Consider the following 23446-nt stretch of genomic DNA (forward strand, 5'->3'; position numbering starts at 1 on the left):
TAAATAAAAAATAAAAAATAATAAATCTTGAAAGAGGACAACGTTTTCGTTAATTTTTTTTAAAAATTATTTTACCATTTTGAATTTATATGAAAATTACTGAAGTTAATAAAAATTATGAAATTTAAAGTGCTAAAAGCAAAGGAATAAGTTTTCTAAAATAAATAAAGGGCAAAAATGAAAAGAGCTATACTTGTTAAAATTTAAAAGGACACGTAGTTACTAGTAAACTGTAATTGTTGTTCCCAATAGTGTCGCGGTAGGACATTCAAATTGTCATCCAAGTACTTACAATTCGATCCTTAGTTATGGTGTATTTGCAATAATTTTCCTTCAAATGGGGAGCACAATCACCCAATTTACCCTGATGGCCAGTGAAAAATTTTCGTAGGACCGGACCGATCACCGACAAAGATAGTCAATGGGACTAACTAAGATTTATCATTTTTTAGTAAACCGTAATTATTATCAAAACTCATTCAGAAATCTATATTTGTTATCGAGTATAATTTATCAAATATATTATTTAAAATTATTTTTCATATTATAATAATTATACTTTCATAATTGTTATAACTACATACTATAATTATTGTAGTTATAGCAATTATAATATTGTAATTGTTATAATGTATCAGATCGATTCAAGATTTAAATGAGAAATATAAATGGGATAAGCCTCTTTAAGTAAGTTTAATTAATTACTCTACGTTCTAACAATTTTAATCAAAATTACTATAATTATAATAATTTTATATAGTTGAACAATTTTAACTAAGTCAAACTAATTTTTGATCAAATTGAAACAATTTTAATTAACATTTGACTAGTTTTAATCATGGTTAAAATAACTTCAACTAAAATTACTTATTATTCAATATGTTTATGCTGTTTAGAGAGAAAATTTTATTTAAAATGAATATTAGAAAACACTCAAATGAGCAAATATGAATAGCCACTATAAAAATAAAAGGCAAACAAAAAACACATTTAAGAACAACTCAAATCCATTTTCAGGAAAACAAGTTCGATCTACTTCACACAAGTAAGCATCAGATCATGATCACAAAAGAAGTAGAAGCTGATCTCAAAATTTATATGCCACTGTAAAAGAAAAGGCAGAAAAGCACTTTAAAAAACACATTATTTACTTCACACAAGTAAGCATCAGATTATGATCACAAGAGAAGTAGAAACTGATATCAAAATTTATATGCCACTGATTTTGAACCCAAACCAGTTCATTCGAATAAACAAACTAATTGCTATTAAAAAAAATTGTATTTCTCTACAACTTCTTTTATCTCATAATCCCTTTCCAGATAATGCTTTTGCGTATCTGCGCCATTTGTCCATGGTCCGGATCAATCTGGCACTGGCTTTGGCTCCCCAAAGATATCGGATGTAGTCTCTGGAAAGAAGAGACAGTTCTTGGCCTTTGGTTATGAGTATGTACTGCATGCCGAGAACAATCAAAAATATCATATCGAAAAATTGTATCTGAATGTTTAAAGCAAATCAGCTCATCCAAGAGCTTCCAATAAACCTACAGATACAAGTAGTGTATCACAATACAAGTACATTGATCATATCTCCATATTGAAGGATTTCGTTTAGGAGCTTGGTACTCGGCACATATCCTGATAAAGATGTCCAGGTAGCTAAGCTAAGCTAACAGTAAGTTGATCTTTTATCAAGATACCAGCAGGATCATTTGGGAACAAGCAGACCTTTCATCTATTTTCGAAGAAAAACAAACTTGCATGTTGTGAAGTCCAACAGGCCAATAGGTCATTGTAACTAGAATATGAATCTCATTTGAATTGGACAAATGAATTCAAAAGGGGAGGGGAATCTTCTAAAGATTCCAACATTAGGATCAAGATATTCAAAAACTATTTTTTTTCCTTCAACATTTTGATCACCAGTGGCTATAAGAGAATTCTAGCCTATGATTGATTAAAGCCAATCAAATTATGCAATCGGTAGTTACTATAACAAGGTATTGACAAATAAGTCGTTTGGATACTACAAAAAATCATACAAAGAGAGATAAGCTGTGTAATAATTACCAGGAATATTACACCAATGATTGCCATAATCACTTGAACGAGTTCCTCAACTTGAAATTCTTCGTCCTTCAGGCCACCTGAACCATCACCACCATCCCAGAAAGCCCAAAAAGACTTTCCATGACTGCCATTACCACTAGACTGTTTTTTCTTCTGGTACTCCCTTAAAACATCTTGTACTGTGAGCTCTTTCCTAAAATTGTTTCCGGGTTTCTTTGGTAATTCCTGTGAAGATTGCCAGGTAACTGAAAATTGGCAGATAAAAACTAGATTCCCCAAAGAGACTAACAAAGAAAAAGATGACCTAGAGCTTCATGTTCAACTTAAACATCTTTTTTCCCCTACTTTTCTTAGCCAGGACAGGTAAAAATGTTTAAGCTTAAAACTTGATTTACATGGGTAATTAGATGGATAACAAGAACGAAGAAGTGGAGGTAGAGGAAAACAACACAAGTGTTTAGAAGTGATCCATGATGCATGTCTAATTTTTTTTATTTCTTTCCCTCCTCACCCTCATCTTTCCACTCAAGTAAACCAAGCCTAAAGCATTACTAAGGCATAGTTGAATGGATGAGTTCAAAGCAAAAAGGCTGTAAAATTAGCATCTAGTAAATTTTAAGTAAGTATTTGTTTGGGAGATGGTATATTAATGTGCTTCTTGCCAATGCATATAGAAATTTGAAGAGAAAGACTCCAACGATGATTGGTTGTCAAGCAGTAAGTGCCAGTATATGCCAAGCAATGAAAGCACATGGTAGTGCAACACTAATTACATTTGGATGCAAATTGGAAAAAACTAAAGAAAACAAAATACCTCATTTTCACTCAAAGAGTCTCCTTTTTTGCCAAAAGTAAGTACTGAAGCACACCTTTTATGTTTGAGGGGATTAAAAGTCAACCTTAGGTTTAATTTATCTCGCTGAAATCTGAATGATACAGAAGGAGGTAGACGAGAAGCTCTTAAACACGGACATGCAGAACATAAGTTTTCAACACTTCTCATTGTCACTTCATTCAAGAGGATCCCTCCAGTTGGATACAAAATAGATTGAGCTGCATTCATCTCCTTAACCAGATCACTCCAGTAATATCTTGAATCGTCAAGTAAGCAAAGGTTTGCTTAGTTCCTGAGATTTTGAAATTTAGCATTAACTAGATACAACTTTTGAGCATGAAATAAAGAAAAACTGAACATCAATAAAATTATTGTGACAATATAGATAGTGTAACTCAGCATAAAATAAACAATCTGTAGTGGAAAAAATGGATAAAGCAAGCCCCAAAATACTCAACCAACATTTTTCATTGATCACCACCCCAGAAATATATAATAACTCAACTCAGACTGACAAAAATACATAACGAAGGTATATTAAACTGTTTTAGGAATTGGAATCAACATTTTTTCTATAGAAAAGTCTAAGTATCCTTTTAAGTAAGTCCTTGAATCATAAATTCAATATCCATTAAATTCTGCTGCTATCATTTTTTTCATCTTGCTTCTTTTAATCTCCCTAATATTCAAAAAACATGTCATTTGCATCACATATTAACGTTTTCTGGCCCAACCTGATCAATATTATTTCATGGATTTTTTAGGTTCACTTTAACAGTATGTAGATGAATTGGGTCAAAAAGTAGACTAAGGGAAGTCGTGGTATAGACATGGAATTGGATGTCGACCACCACTCAAGTAAACTCTGTTGAACTAAGATAAATGAACTAATGAACTTTGCTTGTCGGGAAACTGATCGGAGGCCACAAGGTGCTCAAATTGAATTAATTATGATGTTAAAAAGAGATTTATCTAGAATTCATTAGCTTAAATTCAACTCACCAAAACCTAAACCCAACCTATCATAAAAGGAGATGAATATGTCGTTACATTATTTAAAAGTTAAGAGCATTGTCATGAAGTTGATGGTGAAGTAGGATAAAAAAAAATCTTGTGCGAGATACAAAATCAACTCCTAGCCCTAAGCGACTGCGACTGCGACAGCGATATTCTAAGACAATAATTATTCAATTTCAACCAACAAAGTCGCTTCCTTTTCTGTCCCACAAGATTACGCCCAGAAGGAAGTATTGCCATCATGATGCAAACGAAATCGCTCAAGAGAAGTTGGAGACAGGAAGGGAGAAAACAAAGAGCAGAAAGTGAAGGGGGTACCTGTGTCGAGGATTTGAAGGGCGCTTTGAGAGGAGGCCACAGATCAATCGCAGAGGCCAATCGACCGGGGAGGCACGTAGGGATCTACAATCCTTCACGAGCGACGCCGGCGAATTCGCCGTTCCGAAGGAAGCTTTGAAAGATTCGCCGGACGTTGGCACCGTCGAATCGGAAGGGTAATTGCCATTTATTTATCTCTATCAACTTTATTTTTTCTTTAAAAATATATTTTTTTTATCTTTTTTAAATATAAAATATTATATGATAAAATTAGAACGGTCAAACGAATTAATCGTCATGAGCGGATTAATCCATTAAAAATTATATCATATAACTAAGCGAGTTAAAAAATCTCCAACCTAATCTAACTTAAAACGGATTGCGAGTTAGACGGGCTAACTCACGAACTTATCAAAAAATAAAAAATTTTAAAATTTTAAAAATTACAATTTAAATTAATCAAGTTAAAATTTTTAAATTTAAATTGTGATTTAGACGGATCAAAACTATTAATTCATTGAATTTTATATTCTAATTTTAAAATTTAAAATAAATAAATAAATTTTTTCAATCCGCGAAGTCAACCCAAGTCCATCATAGATCAAACCACGCGAGTCGCGAGTTTAGACGGATTAATATATCAGTTGGGATCCTTGAATCGTCACAAATTTGTGACATCTGAATTCGATCATAAAATGAATTGATAAAATTTTAATTTAATCTAAACCTTAAAACAAATCACCCATTCAATACAACCTGGATTTAATCTTAATTTCAAAATCGAACGGTACAGATCCGTCACAAATTTGTGACGAGAATCTATTGTGACAAACAGCTTTTTTTTAATCTATTTAAATTCATCATAAAATGAATTGATAAAATTTTAATTTAATCTATCTAAATTATTTAGCAGAGTGGATCAATCCGATGAATTCAATCCAAATTGACGACTATAAATAAAACTTAGAAAAAACGTCTCTTTTATTAAAAAAATATTAGAAGTTTTTTTTTTTGTTGTATGCACTTTTACCATCATTATAAAATACAATTTTTACTCATTTTAAAAATTAATTTTTATTTGTGTTACAAACTTTAAATACTTTTTGGTTTTATAGCTTATTTATTTATTTACTTATTTATAAATAAATAATTTTAGATTTTATAGCTTATTTACAAACGTTGTTCTATAAATAGCAAACATCATTAAGCTATACGTATTAAGAAAACCTAGTTACCATTTGTAGGCGCAGATCCGCCGGCCGGATCTCGCCGATCGAGCAGAAAGCTCCTCGGCGTGCACTTTGTAAGTCTTCTCCTCTCGATTTCTTCCCCGTCGCACGCTCTCCCTCCTTCCGTTATTGTACAATCATCGTTCTCAAGTCGAGATCAGATTTCCATTTTCAATTCGGCGAGACTTTGGCCGATTCACTAAGATGTCTTCCGGTTCCAAGCGAATAGCTTAGTTTCTACAGTTATGTATTGAATCAAGCAGTTTTGGGGATTTTATTTTGAAGTTTCAATGGATTTTGCTGTTTTAGCTTCTTTTGGAGGATATTAACGTCAGTCGTGCTTTTGCAGGCAATGGATTTGGCTCATGGGATCACGCGGGCCTTAGTTCCTCCTGTACAGGTCAGGAATCTCATTGTTACAAGTTAGTGATTTTAATGTTAAGTGCTCCAGTTCCTGTGTGGTTGTTTACGCTATTCCTCCTTAATTCTGGAGTTGAACTAGTTTTTGATGCTTCAGCATTGAATTTAATGTCTCAGGATAAGGCAATGTTCCTGAATTTAATTGTTTGTACACGCTCTGTGTTTTAAAGGGGAATAGTTTTTTTTTTCCCACTATTTTTGATATTTGGTCTAATTCAGATTCTTATTTACACATAAATCTGATGCAAGGCCTTCAAACTCTATTGTATTGCATTGATTCAACAAACTGCTCCTTATGGAGTTTTATCTTAGTGGTTGTCAAAGGGGTCTCCAACCCGTGTTGAAAAGTAAACTCCAAGTTTGTTTTTTGTTTAAGTGAAGTTTGTTCACAATTTCTGTTTTAGTATGAGAAGTTATCTATCGGAAAATGTCCCATCCCCATGAAGCGTATGGGTAGTTTAATGCCTTGTTCAGATAGTTAATCTTTATCCTAGGCATCTTATATTTTTTAGTGCAACAGTTGCACTTTTAATCTTTTAATGAACTCAGATCGAGTTGTAGTGAAATGTGTATTCCTAGTAATTGCCAGCAAAATGCTTCCCAAGTGGCAAGTTTTGGTTGCTACATTTCTAGTTTTATTTTGTGAAACTGTATTTCAAATAATTCCCCATGTAGTAGATGTCTTGTTGAAGGCCTTGTTCAAATGCATCTATGTTTACCCTAATTGCTTTATGTTATTTTGCCTGTGCAATAGCAGCACTTTAATCATCTACTTAACTCATGGAGTTGAAGTGAAATGCATTAGTCTTCTTTCAATTGAAATCAATAGATTTTTTATCTATCAAATTCATTATTTCCTTTGGGAGTTAAATATCAAATTCTGAGGTAGAGTATCCTCTATTCTTTTCATTTTATTTCTTGTTTGTTTATTCTCTTCACTAGGCCTTGCTGAATAGTGCTTCTCTTTGTCTCTTGGCCAGAAATTCCAGTCATCTATTATTTTGAAGTGGATATTGGGGTTTTGTTGGTACTTACTGCATCTTGTGGTCAGTCTAGTGGACCTGGTCTGCTCCCTGAATCATTTGCTACTTTCCAGCATCATCTCAGCTGGATTGCTAAGGAAGTACCAAAATCTAAAGTTGAACAATCTAAACTGTCTGGCTATTGTTGTTGACAGTGAAGAAGCAGAAGATACGATAAAGATCAAGAAACTTCTATCCTGGCTATCATCTATTGACGTCAAATATATCACGCTTTATGACTTGCAAGGTACATATGCACTTAAGATCACATTATAAAGGTAGATGTTTGTTAATATCCTAATATACTAACATTGCCACACACTTATCAATCTTAATATCCAAATATATTGTTATCTATCGTAATACCTGTTATATTATTAACCTATTTAATTACTGATTCCTTTATGAAGGTGTGTTGAAGAGAACTATTGGAAATGATTTTAAGAGCTTGACAAATACAAGTTTGAGAGAATGCAAGGTACTTTTGAATGAGAATATTTTGTTCCTTTGTTGAACACACAGACGAGACTTTCATTCTAGGCATTGCAACACTAAGCAGCTATTGAGGATTGCATAAAGTGTTGCATGTATCACATGGAAGATCTTATTGAATTGGAGATTACTCTCATCGCCATCATACTTATAAATGATAGCCATTGTTCAATCGTGTAGATTGAAGATGCAAAGAACATACATTCATGTTTTCAGATGTCAAAGATGACTGTCGAGATACTTTCCTTATCCGATGGCAAAGAAGGGGTCGCTAAAGCAGCTAATTTTCTGATTTCTAATTACATGAAAGATGATTCTTTAAGATGCAACGGGACAAAACCAACCTTCTCAGAATCTCAAGTATCCAACGCCCTAAAAGCAATAGGTATGCATTTCCACAGTCAATTCAGATTTTTTTTATAGTATTTTTTCTCTTTTCAATTTTACTGTTTGTGGTCGATGTACATTTTTTGAGTGGAAGGATTTATACTAGAATTTTGTCTTAGGCTACAATGGACCTGACCCTGAACTTCTCCTTGTCTATGGACCTGCCAGATGTCATTTAGGTTTTCCTCCATGGAGATTGCGCTACACAGAGATCATGTAAGTTTCACTTTCATGTTTTGTTTTATAATTCATGTTTATTCTGTGTTGCACTGTCCTTATACTTAACTGTTTGAGCATGTTCTAGATACTTGACAGAAGATTGATTTATGACCTTCAATTCCCTCAACTTTTGCTTTATGTAGCTAATTGATTTTCAAATTTTCAAGGCAAATCAGATTGCCTAATATTTTCTACTTACTTACCTCTCCTCTATCCAGTGAACTGAATGAGTTTACTTCTTGTCTTTTTTAGTCATATGGGTTCACTGAGGTTCCTGAACTATGGTTCTCTCGTGAAGGCTCTGTACGACTTTTCAAAGAAGAACCAGAACTATGGAAAGTAGTTGCACATTGTAAATGTAAAAATAGTTAAAACTTATGAAACACTTAAGTATTTATCCACATTAAGTGTTGTTTACTAAAGTTTGGAAGGTGTAACTATCGGATCATATTTTGTACCCACAAATTTTCTTGGTGTTGCCAAGTTGATAGAAGTTTCAACTGTTCTGCATCTGCATGCAGAATGTATCTTAAGTATTGGTTGATCCAATCATGGTGGTATTTGTTTTTAAATAATACAGTGACTAAATTTGACTTGTATCCCTTTTTAAATAATTTGTACTTGAATATTCACATGCACTTTTTTTCAAACTACGTGCGTTCACATTTTACATTATATAAGAATGGATAAAAAATCAAAAGAGTATCTTAAATTTTACAAATCATCAAAAGGGTCCTCTTTTTCAAAAAAAAAAAAAAATTTAAAAGGGTGTTTCTTCCATGATTTTATTTTAAAAATATCCTTTGATCTTGTGTTGTTGTAGCAGCTACTACTATTATTATAAAAATTACTTAGTAGTTATTATAATATGTAAAAGTTATTATTTAATAGTTGTTGGATAGCTTTTATAATTCAGTAATGACTATAATATATTTAAGGTGAGTTTAAGATTTACAACATATAGAAATTATCCCCTAGCTATTATAATGTTTAGAATGAGTTTATTATATTAAAATATTATATCAAAATATTAAAATTATTTAAATTTCATTAAAATTATTTTGAAACAGGTGTAGAAGTTATTATATAATTGTTATAACTCTAAGGGCATTTACAATTCCTATTCGTTATAACACCCTTTACTTCATTAAAAAGTATGGGGTTCACTGTCACATGTTCATTATAACAATATATCTTTTTCACTTATATTCTTTTTAACATTAACACTCATTATTTATGAGTAAAACCGTCCACTCAATCATTTTAAAATTATATATATTAAATAAATATATTTTTAATAGCCGTTAAAAATTAACTATTTTATTTAATTGTTAATTTTAAAATTTATAATTTTTTAATAAAAATTAAAACTAACCGTTAAAACTAATTGTTTAATAAATATAATTAAAAAAATAAAAAAAATGCATGTGGGGTGGGCTAGCCAGGGGGCTGACCCACACCACTGTCACTTAACGCGAGGGGTTTATAACACCCCTCCACATAGGTGTTTAACACCAAGGGGTATTATAACACCCCCATTAACGTATATGTTGAATGCTCTAAATATAAATTCACTTTAAATATGTTATAATAGCTACTAAATAGATTTTACATGTTGTAATAACTACTTAGTAGTTTCTACATGGTATTTATATTAAATAATAAATTCATTCTAAATACATTATAATAGTTACTGAATAGCTTCTATATGTTGAACAACTACTAATAGTAGCTATAATAACCTTGAAATTGGGTGACCGACCATAAAGGGATTGAGTCCATGAGGTTGATTGAGATTTATCATTTTATAATAACCTTGGATTAAAGAGTATTTCAAGGGGTCAAAGCAAGGGGTCAAAGGTGCGCTCACAAGCCTACCACGCACCTACTTCTCCTTTCGAGTCTATCTACAGTTCAACCCTTTAGATCTCTATCAATATCAATAATTGGTTTCAATGCACATTAGTAAGAATTAGCTAATAACAACAATTCTAACTAATTAATAATAAACCTTCCCAATGAATTAAATGACACTGAGCAGGATCTGAGCTGCTATACCCATGCATTGAAGATGCCATGAACACACCACAGTCTCCACATTTATTACATATTTTGACAGAAAGTCTACAAGGTCTCAAAGTAGAACTACTACATACCAGCCATGAAGTTCAAGGATGGAGATCGATAGCAATGCATGCATCTGTTTACCAACTCGTAGCAGCATCGCTGCTCTTGCTGCCTTTAGATTTGCCATACAAGCGAAAGAGGTTGAAGGCAGACATGGAGGAGACGACGACCATGCAGACGCAGACCAGGACAGCACAAACAAGCCCTTCCTCTCCTCGCTTGCAGAACTTGGCATAAAGGTCGCAGACCTTCATCCACTGCAGCTCCGGCTGGCCGAACTTCCCCAGCACCGACGCTTGCATCGCCGCCGAAACCGCAGCCAAGGTCAGATATGCCATTGCCTGAAGGAAGGGGAAGAAGACCTCGCAGGTTAGTCGAGAAGAATCAATTCATAGTTTTTCTTCCCTATTCATTACACTTACGGATCTTGTTCTACTTAACATTGCTAGAATGTCATTCATTGATTGCATTGAAGTGTGAAGAACAGAATTGTGTTTGAATTTTTGGAGATCTACACAACATAAATGCACCTTTTGCAGAGACACAAAGCAGTAAATGAACAATAAAGGCACTTGGCACTGCAGAGCTACTCAGTCTATGCATGATGATGATGATGATGCACTGAAATTAGATTCAATCGATCTTGGTTGAGGTTTCATTATACAACAATTTATACCTCAAGCTTGAAGTGATTTTAGTTGTGTTTTGTTGCTACTAACAGAATGATATGTTTTGATCATGATTACTGCTAGATCTCCTAGTTCATGTTGTTAGCAAGCTTGAGTAAACTGAGTCAGTCACCTGATCGACAGAGAAGATGGCCCAAGCAAGGGGCATGTCCAGGAGCACACTCCCCTTGGCCATGCTGAACGCGCACCTGAGGACGTGGATCAGGCTGAGGCCTGCGACTACTCCAGTCGTCGCCACCATGAACCTGCATCGCCGGAGACAGTCGAGGAGGAACAGAGAAGAAGAAGAGGAGGAGGAGGAGGAGGAGGAGGAGGAGGAGGAGGAGGGCGGCTTACACTAGAGCCTTCATGTCAGTGAACCTGGCCGTCCTCTGCAGGGAGAAGAACTCCCTGGTCTGGGCGTTGGACGCGGTCAGGGAAGCAGTGAGAACCCCGAAGACAGTGATCGCGCACCGCAGGGCGAGCTCCGCCGCCTTCAGCCGCCTCTCCGTGGCTCGCAGCTCCCCGCCGCCGTAGTACACGGCCACAGTCCCCGGGCTCACTCCACCCACAGGCGACATCTCCTGGCTCTGAAATCCCGGAGAAGACGGCCGGGGAGCAAGAGCCGAGGCTCGGGTTTTATAGAGCGAAAAGCAAAGCCAGGGACAAAAGTTGGCTCACAGTCTCGGCACGGACGAACGTCTATGCGGGACGGGCGCAGGGATGACTGTCCACGCGGTAAAGACAATTTGTCTGACACAGCTCGTGTGAATGCAAGGTGAGTTTACTGGACTGACAGCGGATTACGGTGCGGTAAAATACTTTCATATTTAATTATAATTAATTAAATATTTATAAATTAATTTTTAATTACTGAAATTTGTCAGGCTAATGATCTTACATGATCGATTCTAAGATCATCGATGAGAAGATAAATCAAGAAGATTACAATTATACATCTATATTAATTTGAACGTTAATGTATATCATTTTTAAAAAATATATAATATTTATTTCAATAAAAAGTGGAATCTATCACTCCAGATGATTCTACATGAATGATTTACACTATCGATTATCTATAAAAACTTAAATTAAGAAATTGCAATTGACCATGAAGGAAGATTTACATATCATATACATGTATATTAATACATCTCTGTTATTAACATCTATTTATTTTATTTTTATTATTTATACTTATTATAAGATTATATGTGAATATTATAACACTTATCCATATTGGTTGCACTTACATATTAATATTAATGTGGATATTTTTATAGATTAATTTATTTTAATAAAAAGATAATTATGAAATGTTAATTGTAATAGCGATGTGTTATTTGTATTTTTTAATTTACTTTGATGATTAAAATTAGTAATAGCGATGAAGATTTTATTTTTTTAAATTATTAAAAATAAAATGAGTCAAATCGAGTGAAATTTTATATTATTCAAATTTATTTGATATTAAATAATTAATTTAAATTAAGTTAAAAATAAATCAAGTGAAATGATTGTCCAAAGTTGATAGATAGATTTTGCCACGTGGCCAGTGGTAGGGAGTGTAAATCCTTTATCCGCCGTTTAAATTTGGATATTGTCAAAATAAAAAATAAACACGGGATTTCTTACCTAGTGATTTAGTTTGGAAAATTTTCTTGGTCTTTGAATGTGACTCAAATCGATACAATAGTAGCATAATTCACTCTCTCTTAAAAAAAAAAGTAAAATTAATATTTAAATTTGATTTATTTAAGTATTATCAATTGTCTCGGGATATAGTTGAGTTGGTTACGATGAATACAGTTTATTGAAATGGACAAGAGTCAAATTTTGATAAAGTCGAGATAATACTCTTCTTCTGTCGTGGTTAATTGTAGTTTTCTTATTTACCTTTTGATGATCGTGAGATAGATTGTATAAGACCGCTCAAGTGATAGATTTCATTTTTTATTGAAGTATTATCGATTTACAAATAATTCACCATATCTATTGTATATTGAATTTGCTAAGGAGCAACTGATTCATACATACCTATGAATACAACATTGCTCAAGTCCAACAAGGATTCAATTGTGTGTCATGCCTTTAGTCACTAATTGTGCAATTAAGAAGTTATAAAGAAAAATAAAAAATATTGATGATATAAAATTGTATATGTTTTTAAATTTATTTTGATGGTTGTTGAAATTTTTTATAAAATTAAATTGATCGCATCAAAGATTACTTGCATAGTAAAAATTGAATATCTAAATTATCAAAAAAAAAAACTTGGGGATACTTGTGTGATGGTGAGCACGTTTCTGTGGGAGAGGAATCGATCGGCATTTATGTTGGACAAGAAGGAGAAAGGGGAATTGAATTCACATTTAAGGAGGGACCGTTGGGAGGCTTGAAGAGCGTCACGTGACACAAAGGAGCGTTGCTGAGTCAAATATATGAACGGAAACTTCAATTACGTAGGACACTGGCCTCATTTATATTTGTACGCATTTGACAAGGATTTCCTTGCTGCCAAATCGTCCATTAAATGTCTCTTTAAACTCATTTATTGATAAAATTTTTTTAAAAAATTAAAAATTTACACATTATTTTTTTATTTATGATAATAAATATTTAATTCTTACAAATCGATTAATCCTAGATGTGGACAGTAAATTCAAAAAATACAAATAGATCCTAACAAAGCACCCCAACATCACCAATGATTCAAATCATGAGGACTGAAAATTTACTTATGAGACATAACTGAATTGATTACGACGGAACAAAATTATAAAAGAGGACAATAGTTCAAATCTCGACAAAGCCGAAATAATATCCTCCTCCGTCGTGACCAACTGCAGTTTCTCGATTTACCTCTTCACAGATAATCGTGAGACCGACGAAGTCGATCGTGTGAGACCGCTAAGATAACGGATTCCACCTTTACAGAAGATAAGAGCTGAAAATTTGCACATTAGAACTTAGAAGTAAATGCATACTGCAGGATCAATTGCAATCAGGAACAGGCTAAATAAATGCAGTTCTATGAAGTTCATGCAACTAATTCTCTAACACACATTCAGGAGTCTAAAAAAGGTAACGAACTTAATCCTGGAAATAACAAAGTGCTCATAAATATGAATCTTTCTTCAGCAAATAAAAACATGAACATGATCCGATCTCTTATGCTCATTTTTCAAACCTGATGAACTCTATATTTCATTCCAGAGGTCAGCACAAGGTTCGTCGGACTGCATTATTTGTTCTTAGGGCTCCTTTCGCGGCATCGGAGATGAAGAATGACCGATAAGTTAGCAGAAATACTAAGGTCTCATTGGTAGAGTTGCTTGATTCTTTTGGCAGCTTCCAAAATATTCTCTCTGTGACCAAAAGCACTGACCCTGATAAAGCTCTCCCCTCCCGGTCCAAATCCACTTCCGGGGGTTGTAACCACATGACCCTTCTCAAGAATCTCTGCGAAAACGTCCCATGAGCTTCGACCGGGGAACCGTACCCAGGCGTAGGGAGCATTCTTCCCACCATAAACATTGAAGCCGAGTGAAGTAAAGGTATCGACAATTATCTTGGTATTCTCTTTGTAGAAGTTGATAGTTTTTTGCATGGCCTGAACCAACAAGAGGGAATCAGAGTATGTATTGCTTATGATAGGCGGCTAAACATTGCATAGAAGCTGACCTTTAAACCCGCGGGAGAGAGACAGGCTAAACCTCCAGCTTGTGCAATGTTTGATGCACCATTAAAGCATGTGCATACGATACGATTGAAATCCTTTGCAACAGGAAAACCATCAGTGAAAAGCAGTTCCTTCGGGACCACAGTCCAGCCGAGGCGAACACCAGTGAAGCCAGCATATTTGGAAAATGATGATATTTCAATTGCTACCTGCAAAACATAAATTGGTATGTGATTCCAAACCAAAATTTGATGGTAATCGAAAGAAAGCAGTATTGAATGGACAATACTAATCTCTGTCTCAGTAGTTTCCCTAATATTTCGTGCTATTTTCTATGACTTGGTACTCATGCAGGAAGCAAGCATTCGGGTTTCAGTTTTCGAAAGAGAAAAAAAAATCACCGATGACAAGAACAACAACCTTAAGCAGAAATTATCAGAGAACTTCTAATTTGCAGCATTTGGATAAAAGTGATAAACTTTGGTGTGGATCTAGTTTGAGGTTGGTGAAGGTCAAAAACTCAGGATTGACAACCATATCAAATCTTTATATTAATTAATCTGGGATTGAAAAAAAATGATAACTAACGAAAAATGGTTTTTCAACATTAATTAAGAAAAATTGAATTAATGTTATTTTTCATTTATAATGGTTTCATATTCTTAATATTATTTTTAATAATTAAACAACAAATAATGATAGTCATAAACTAATAACTTTTTATCATCGTTTAATTTAGATAATTAATTTAAGATATGTTAGTTACCAATTCATTTAAAATTAGTTTCAGAATTCATGTTAACTTGAAAATTAATCAATCCAATTTTAGTTTATTTTATCATATTTTAATTTAATTAATTTGTATACTTATTTGTGAGGGGGAAAAGTCCTACTTGGATCATAAATAACAATCATCCATTATATCCATGGCTACCATTGAAAAGAAAAAAAAAGGAACTTTTAGCATACGACACAATCTACAATGTGTCCCTGTCCTATAGAATCACAAGTCCACACCAAAATAGTGAAAACCTTGGATATTCATTGATGGATCATTTTGTCACATTGCAATACAAGTTCTTTTCCCCCAATTTGGATGACTCTTCAAGACATGGCCAAGAAATCAGCCTAAATCAGATCACCTACTGCCAATCCCAACACAACTCGACCGATAGATACTGGGTCAGCTGAGTTTGCCAACCATGCTGGCATATACAGTATTTACCATTCATAAACAGGAATAGCTTGCATATCAAGCATATGGACAACTTCATGAGCTCTCCTAACCTTCTTTTTAAGACTAACTTATCTCCTCAAATCTCTCACTCGTTCCAACCAGGTTCTCTTCTCTCTCTTTCCCTGTCCATTCTGCAGCTCATCTCTTTCCCCTTTCCTGTGGCTATTGTCAAGTTATGGACCATCCTACAAGAGGATATCCTACCATATGGATATTGAGATATCATATCTATATCTTCTCAGTATCAGATCGATCAGATGAACCTCAGATTTAAATGTCAACAAAGATTAACTAGTATTGATGATTTTAACTTGCACAATATAATAACAATATCTGCACCTTCTATGATCAAGATTCTTATGATCCAAGTAGCATACATTCTTTTAAATAAATTTCACAAGTAGTAACATTTGGCATGTTAAAAGTCAGAAAATACCCCACAAGCTAAGCAAAAAAAAAAAAAAAAAACAATTATTCTTTAACAGATAAATTTAAACTGGAATTTAGATGTAAGTAAATACTTAAGAATGTTGATATAATGAGTCATGACACACACGATGTGTCTGGAAATGCATGTGGGTAGTCAGATCTAATATATAATAACATATCTGATATATATGGGAAGTGACCATAAGTTGACACTGGACTCACCTCTTTTGCCCCAGGGATTTCATAGATAGAACGAGGACTGTCATCTGAAATATACATAGCATAAGCAGAATCATAAACTATGATTGATCCATTATCCTTTGCAAATTGAACTAATTGGGTCAGCTGATCTCTCGTTGCTGCAGATCCTGTTGGGTTGTTTGGTGAACAGAAATAGATGACATCAGCTTGTGAGATACTTGATAAATCAGGGAAGAAGTCATTCTCAGGTACACATCTCATGTATTCAATGTTTGCATATTTCTCAATATCTTTCTGAAATAAACCAGTTTGCCCCATGATAACACTGGAATCCACGTATGCCTGTAAATAACAGACCATTAGCAAGCAGCTTCCAGCAATTTCTATATTGATTTGCATAATTTCCCATCAACAAAACATCAAATGAAGTTTAATATTGCTATTGAACGAGTGGATAAGTTCATAAACCATATGCAAACTGACACTCCTCCAGATATATGGAGAATATACACAAGGATACTATTGGTGAGACACAATATTCCAAAGCAACTTTGTTATTTACAAACAAAAAAATGAAAATATTCAGAGTTAGACTCACAGGATATGAGGGATCTTGAACAGCCATCTTCACTTGAGATCCAAAAAGAAGCTGGCAAAAATGTAAAAAACTAAGACATTTTGTGTACACTTTAGCTAAGATTATCAAAGGCACAAGGGCTCAGCAGCTTTTGATTTCCGAATTATAATGAAGAAGCATATGCATAGAACAAATGCATAAAAAGTAACAAAAATAAAAAGGTTTCAAGTAGATCAAGATGGACTTAGTAGATCAAGATGAGCAGACACTATAAATAAAGAATAGCACAACCTGAAGCCGAGAGATATCACACTTTGCCCCATCTGATACAAATATGTCAGTTTCTTCAATACCAAGGTCTTTGTAGTATGTTGAGGCTATAGTAGCTCTTAGTTTCTGCAAAAGAGTTCAACTAGCAAATGTCATGAGTAGACAATTGGAGCATTGCACATTTCCTATTGCTCTGAAAAACACAGACCAACCAGGGAAAAAAATAATAAAATCAATAAAATGAATACCCTGCATCAAGGATAACCAAATTAAGAGTTTCTAAGTTCACATAATGGCAACAAAAATCCAGGTGAAAATTAAACAGGCTGAAGAAACCAACAGAAATCACAATCAAATGTGCTATTTTCCTCTTCTAAGAATTCATGCCATGCATTCTCATAGAAGATGAATGGAGAGAAAATTCTAAGAAATATAAAAAACACAGATGGAAATTTCAAAAGATAAATATTTGACATCTCACATCTTTCTTACCTAGAGTAATGGAAGTGTTACTTTGCTTTATGGTGATGGCATAGCATTTACGGGAGAAAAAAGGTTTCAGCAGCTATGAATGTGTAAGTTGTTGAGAAACAAGTAGAAAGTTTAGAGATAGCACCCCAACTAAACCTATGTGAAAGAAGTTCACAAGCAACTTCATTCCAAAGCATATGGAATCTTAATTTATGGAAGCTTGTGATCATCTGATACTCAACAAGCAAGCAACAGTGGCACCAGAGAAACTTGTCAAACTCTTATAAGTTATGTTGTTTTGACTAGATATGGCTACGTAAACAGGTTTTACATGTTGTCTATATTATGACTATCGAAACATGCAAAACGAATATTATGCATAAGTTCTTACTCTACCTTCTTGATGAACTATGCTAGCGAAAGTTCTTGCTCTACCTTCTTGATGAACTATGCTAGCAAACAAACATCAACAATGAATAATAAGTAGGGCTATTTAATTAATCATGTAGGATATGGACAGATACTTCAAGAATGAGAAATAAACTATCAAACAATATAAAAAATACAGGATGTTTCACTTCCAGTGTCATGCATTTTTATTTATTTTTCAAGTTTTGGGATACCGCACATAGGTTGTTTAAAAAGCCTTATCGCAGATCATCTTTCAACCTTCAATATATTGTCACTGCCTTTCTAAATTTCTACCTTGATCCATGTTTATCCCTCCCCCAGATTTTCATTGTTCTCTAAGATGACATGTAGAACAGAGAAGCAAAAATAGGGTTGCCTTATGCATTTACTTGCACTTCATCCACTCTAAATGTAAGACAAGTTGTCCTTCATTTTTAATAATGATCAGAAAGGTTTACCATGAAAATTGAAATGAGCATAAATGAATGAACAAGAAACATGATGTTACGAAAATAAATGTTACCTTATCTCCTTGTTCAGCACCATAACCACTATAACCTTCAAAAGTTCCAAGAGAATGTGCTCTCTGCATCACAGAGTACAAGTTTAGGAATCTTCCATGCAAGAATGTGAAGATCCACATTCAAAGCATTACTAAACACATGTGGTTTCCTAATTAAAAAAAAAATACAAGCTAACTCCATGAAATTATTACCAAATTTCACAAGGCAGTGAATCAAACTCAACCACTCAGTTATCCATATGCAATATACAAGCTGAATCAATCTTCAGTAGCATAATGTTTGATAGCCCAAAAACTTCATGATGAAGTATGCAAACCTATTTATCAGCTTTATTAAATACAATCCTTATACAAACATTATATATGAGATTGCAAAATTTTATGACACTTCTGCAAACCAAAATGTGTTGGAATAAAAAACCACTTCAAAGCTATTTTCTACTTATAGTTACCACCATCACAAACATAGATACCACATATAAAAAAAAACCATAGATACAACATATGATTAAAATAAATAAATAAAAGAACAAGGACCATGGGGATGTTACAAAGCATGCTAAGAGAAATACCATGGCCATGGCAGAAGTTATGTCATCCGGAATGGGTTCTGTAGTATCACCAATGCCAAGGCTTATAACTTTTGCATCTGGGTACTTCAACATGTGTGCTGATCTCCTTCTAGCGATCTAATCTCAAGCCCATATGAAACTTCAGGCTTGATAATATAAATTCAAGCAATAGTGACCCAAAATAAGCATTATTAACTTAAGTAAACAAAAAATAGGTCTAGCAAACAAAGTCTAGAAACTTATAGCATTTAATTTGAAAATACCATGTTAACCAAGTTAAGAAGATAAATAAGAAAGTTTTTCACTGCATAGCTAATATTCAACCAATATAAATGTGAAGCAAAACGAAAATGGATTAACATTCTAAAAGACAAATATCAGTATCCTTTTAAGTATTATAGCATGGATTTGTCATACAAGCTTACAGGTTAGGAACAAAACAGCATTATTCTCCCAACAAAATCTTAGCATCATTTGATCACCCAGAATATCAAACATAGCTGCTGCTTGTCTTATTGCCAAGGATAAAACAGAATAGACACCGATGCCCCGAAATGTGACAGGTGATCGATGATCTAGCATGCATTTTGCGCTTTATATGAATCTAGCACCAACATACAAAAACAAAATACTATTTCAAGTTCCTCAAATCTCCACAATTTTGACATGATTAAAAATTTAGAATTCCCATTACCATGACATGCTGGCACTGTATTATATAATTTACTGTTCATATAGAATTTTGACTTGGCATTAGAACTAAATTTTACCATATAATGAAAATAGAAGTCGTATTAATCCAATGTTTGCTCATAATTAACAAACATAAGACCAACTTCCATTTAGTTGAGTCGTAAGTTGTTGAATTAGTGACCTAAGTGATACATTGATGATTGGCTTTGCATAAATGTCAACATGGCAACGTAAAGGGCTAATAATAAAATCAAGGTCAACCAGATTTGATATATATCTGAAACCCATATGGACAGGTAGTTGTTGAAAAATCATACTAGATATAGGAAAAGTAAGAACAAATGAGTGTTTGAAAGCAAGAATAGCTCTTCAAGAAAAACATTACAAATTCGATACTAACCTCTGGGAATAAATAACCTGCTTGAAGTTTAGCCATATTTGCATTTCTTGCAACCTTTGTCTTGTAAGCTTCAAACAAAAATTTCATGTTTCAGTTTGCTGAAGGCGTAAATAATCATCATTTTGAATGTTCTAGAAGAAAACACGTCTGTTACCTAGCTTAAAACTGCAGACTACTATAAGGAGGACTACAGCTCTAAGAAAAATATTTGCCGTGAATATGCACAAGCAATGAGTTTAGTGGCACATCCAGCACACTAATAGAATTAATGAATCTTGTAAAAAAAACAGAGTCATATATCTAACTGGATACATGTTCGAAAATTGACAACTGAATTGGACAGTACACAAGGAGTGTTCGAGAATTCCACATCACACCATCAACAAAACTAGAAAAATGTTAAAATTTGCAAAAAAATAGTGTGAGCAAAACACAATTCAACATCACAACCTTGTAACATGAATGATATGTCCAAAATTGGAATTGGACATCTGTTAAACTGAAAACTTGAAGAACAAGATTGCATACTATATTGTCAGCCACTTACATTGGTAAAGTTTTTACCAATTAGACAAGGGAAGGAAGAGGTGATGGTTAAGGAGTACCAAAAGAGTAGGAAGAGTTTCCAATGAGTTTCAATGAAGTAGTCTGGTGGACTACTGCCACAGTGAATGTATGTGCCAGGTTACACACAAGAAAATAACAAACTAGGACATAAAAACAGTTTAAAACACAAGGAAACAGATGACCACATGGCATATTTCCACCAACTAAAAATCTTAGTTTTATTAGGCAAGAATTGGTATAAGTAGTGCATTAATCTAGGTTGCCAAGACAAAAACTATCTATAAACCTCTCAAAGAGACTGCTTTACAATGACAAGTCAGACCAATTTACAGCTCCTTTGTTAATTTCTTATTAACTAAACGTTCAGAATGAATGAAATGTGATCAATAATGCTAAAAAAGGAAATTGTAATCAGTTGAATTCTCAGGTTATCCTATAATCTATAGACAAAAAAAACTTTTTCAAGATATTCTTGGATAGTAATTTATTTTAAGGATCCTGTTTCAACTTTCCAGTGTTTCTATCCTGAGGCTTCTCTCGATTAAAATTGCAAAAGGATAGAGGTTTCATCTACTTTGTATGAATCTTTTGTCCATCAAAATTGGAAGGATGCCTTCCCTCTGTTTCTTCCCTTTCTTCTCCTATGGGCTTCAAATGTTAAAATTAGTTAATTATTTGAGGATGGCAAGGGAGTTAATGATTCTACTATTCCTTCTCAACTGAGCCATCCTAGTTAAATGTGATAAGTTATGTGAGTTTGTTTTACATGTGCTTAGCAATTGACATGCTAAGGCTAAATATATATTTAATAGTAGGTAGCCTTCTTTTCCATTGCCTCATCTATAGACTATGTTTAAACTAACACCTTTATTAAGGTTTCTAGAGGTAGAGTGGAAGGTAGAAAAAATTACATTCACTGTAAGTTGGCTTGGTTTAAACAATCCATGAACAACCAGTCGTGAAAATAGAGGTGGACTTGTTTACAAAAATATATCTTTTTAACTGAGTATTATGGGTCTACAATCTACTCGCCACCAAATACTTCAGGATTTGTTATAATTATTAATTTTTTACATTTTGCAAATTCCACGAATTTTCAGCTACATTATGGTTCAGGGAAACTAAATAATCATCATTAACGGTTAAAAAATCATACTAAAAATTGCAAGTGGAGGATAGAATTGCTCAAAATTATAGAGCTAAAGAAAAGTGAACCCAGGATTAACAAAAAAGCTGACAGTGTTTTCGAAACTCGAACCAACTCTTCAGCCATCAAGAACAAAAACAGCAAACCAAGTAACAATTTGCCAACCAGGCGAAAAGTCAAAAGAGATTTGGAATGGCCGCAGATTAATCGAACAAGATAAAACAACAACAAACTGGCGATATCATTCCAAGACGTAGCAGGATGATATTGTTACCGGTCTCTTCCGCCGAAGAAGCTGACACGCACCTGCACACTCCAGGATTTCTGCCTGGAACTCGAAGAGACACATTCCGAGACCTGCAGCGTGATTCCGATTCAAATAAGAAAAACAAATGGTAATCGGAACCTTTGCGATGAATACTCTGATCGAAGCACCTGAAACTGTTGGTGGCGGGGAAAGAGTGGCCGCCTAAGAAATCGGAGGATCTCGAAGAAACGGCCATTGAAATCTGCAGCGCGGAGGACGCCATCTCCTTCAAACGCTAGACAAAAACAAGCTCAGCCGCCGTCGCCTAAACCCTAACGAGACTCGACGAGGCCGCGATGACTGCGAGTGACGGCGGCGAGCGTGAAGCCGAGGGTTGACGAGAAAACTACCTCGTGTCGGGTCGGATCCTCCCATCCAACTGTGGAATCCGATTGCTGCACCTGATCCGACCCAATTACATCACGTAATTTGATATTTTTTTAAAGAATAATCTATAAAGACAAAAATAAATATTTATTGTATTAATTTTATAAATAATGAGTGCAACATGTATACACCGTCAAGTGGTAAGTATGGAGATATGCATTGTTTGAGATTTTAGAGTTGAATCCTCTTAGCAACATGTATATGTTGGCTGAGGCGTTGAAATCCCTGATATATAGAGTCGTTTCATCCAAAAAATCCCTGATATGGGGCTATTTCATTCAAAAAATCCCTTTAGAAGGTTTTCTGGTATGGGATCGTTCCAACGGTGGGACCGGTCATTATAAAAAGTTTACCCACTACATTTAGCGGTGGGACCAATCATTATAAAAAATTTATCCACTACGGTTACGATCAAAAAATCCCTGATATGTGACCGTTTCATTCAAAAAAATCCCTTACGCTCTGTTTGGGAGGGGGTGAGGGAAGGGAGGGAAAGGTAAGGAAGGGGAAAAAAAATTTTTACCTGTGTTTGGGATGAGGTGAGATAAGGAAGGGAAGGAGAAAGAAGGGGAAAGCTTCCCCTTCCGTGCTCATGAATAAACAGATTTTCTTACACCCCAAATCGGGGTGTAAGGAAGGGGAAATAAATATTGAACATTTTTATTCCAATTTTACCCATCCCCTTCCTCGTTTCTATGGTGTTCAAGAGCTACGTCATCGGAGGATTAGCCTGCGGGGTGCTCTTCCGGGGCCAACCCGTTGC

General features: G+C 34.3%; 4 protein-coding genes across 6 annotated transcripts; 1 reads left to right on the top strand and 3 right to left on the bottom strand.

Moving 5' to 3' along the window:
* Nucleotides 1-1159: 1159 nt before the first annotated feature.
* Nucleotides 1160-4417, bottom strand: LOC141846719 (uncharacterized). 2 transcript variants are annotated; one of them, XM_074734757.1, is made up of 4 exons: nucleotides 4243-4417; nucleotides 2887-3199; nucleotides 2073-2297; nucleotides 1160-1411 (listed from the first exon to the last, which is right to left on the bottom strand). In XM_074734757.1, exons 2-4 carry the CDS (start codon nucleotides 3133-3135, stop codon nucleotides 1301-1303), a joined length of 585 nt encoding a protein of 194 aa, XP_074590858.1. In that variant the 5' UTR covers nucleotides 3136-3199; nucleotides 4243-4417; the 3' UTR covers nucleotides 1160-1300. The 2 variants fall into 2 exon arrangements, with proteins under 2 accessions (XP_074590858.1, XP_074590857.1); XM_074734756.1 differs by having other exon boundaries at nucleotides 1163-1455.
* A 1088-nt stretch (nucleotides 4418-5505) lies between these two features.
* Nucleotides 5506-8610, top strand: LOC141846442 (uncharacterized). 2 transcript variants are annotated; one of them, XM_074734488.1, is made up of 7 exons: nucleotides 5506-5545; nucleotides 5821-5871; nucleotides 6872-7160; nucleotides 7324-7391; nucleotides 7586-7790; nucleotides 7912-8008; nucleotides 8264-8610. In XM_074734488.1, exons 2-7 carry the CDS (start codon nucleotides 5824-5826, stop codon nucleotides 8352-8354), a joined length of 798 nt encoding a protein of 265 aa, XP_074590589.1. In that variant the 5' UTR covers nucleotides 5506-5545; nucleotides 5821-5823; the 3' UTR covers nucleotides 8355-8610. The 2 variants fall into 2 exon arrangements, with proteins under 2 accessions (XP_074590589.1, XP_074590590.1); XM_074734489.1 differs by lacking the exon at nucleotides 5506-5545 and adding an exon at nucleotides 5568-5713.
* Nucleotides 8611-9982: 1372 nt separating this feature from the next.
* Nucleotides 9983-11570, bottom strand: LOC141846783 (CASP-like protein 2B1). The gene is made up of 3 exons (XM_074734834.1): nucleotides 11164-11570; nucleotides 10940-11072; nucleotides 9983-10479 (listed from the first exon to the last, which is right to left on the bottom strand). The coding sequence occupies exons 1-3, from the start codon at nucleotides 11385-11387 to the stop codon at nucleotides 10216-10218; spliced, it is 621 nt and encodes a 206-aa protein (XP_074590935.1). The 5' UTR covers nucleotides 11388-11570; the 3' UTR covers nucleotides 9983-10215.
* A 2248-nt stretch (nucleotides 11571-13818) lies between these two features.
* LOC141846166 (putative LL-diaminopimelate aminotransferase, chloroplastic) lies at nucleotides 13819-22597 on the bottom strand. The gene is made up of 10 exons (XM_074734164.1): nucleotides 22425-22597; nucleotides 22264-22346; nucleotides 20276-20343; nucleotides 19183-19299; nucleotides 18611-18673; nucleotides 17227-17331; nucleotides 16957-17007; nucleotides 16380-16700; nucleotides 14494-14700; nucleotides 13819-14422 (listed from the first exon to the last, which is right to left on the bottom strand). Exons 1-10 carry the CDS (start codon nucleotides 22517-22519, stop codon nucleotides 14129-14131), a joined length of 1404 nt encoding a protein of 467 aa, XP_074590265.1. The 5' UTR covers nucleotides 22520-22597; the 3' UTR covers nucleotides 13819-14128.
* Between the last annotated feature and the right edge of the window lie 849 nt (nucleotides 22598-23446).

The sequence above is a fragment of the Curcuma longa genome, chromosome 15 (assembly GCF_044706935.1).
Source record: "Curcuma longa cultivar G26 ecotype Majalengka, Jawa Barat chromosome 15, ITB_CL_G26_1.1, whole genome shotgun sequence".
In the NCBI taxonomy this organism is placed as follows: Eukaryota; Viridiplantae; Streptophyta; class Magnoliopsida; order Zingiberales; family Zingiberaceae; genus Curcuma; species Curcuma longa.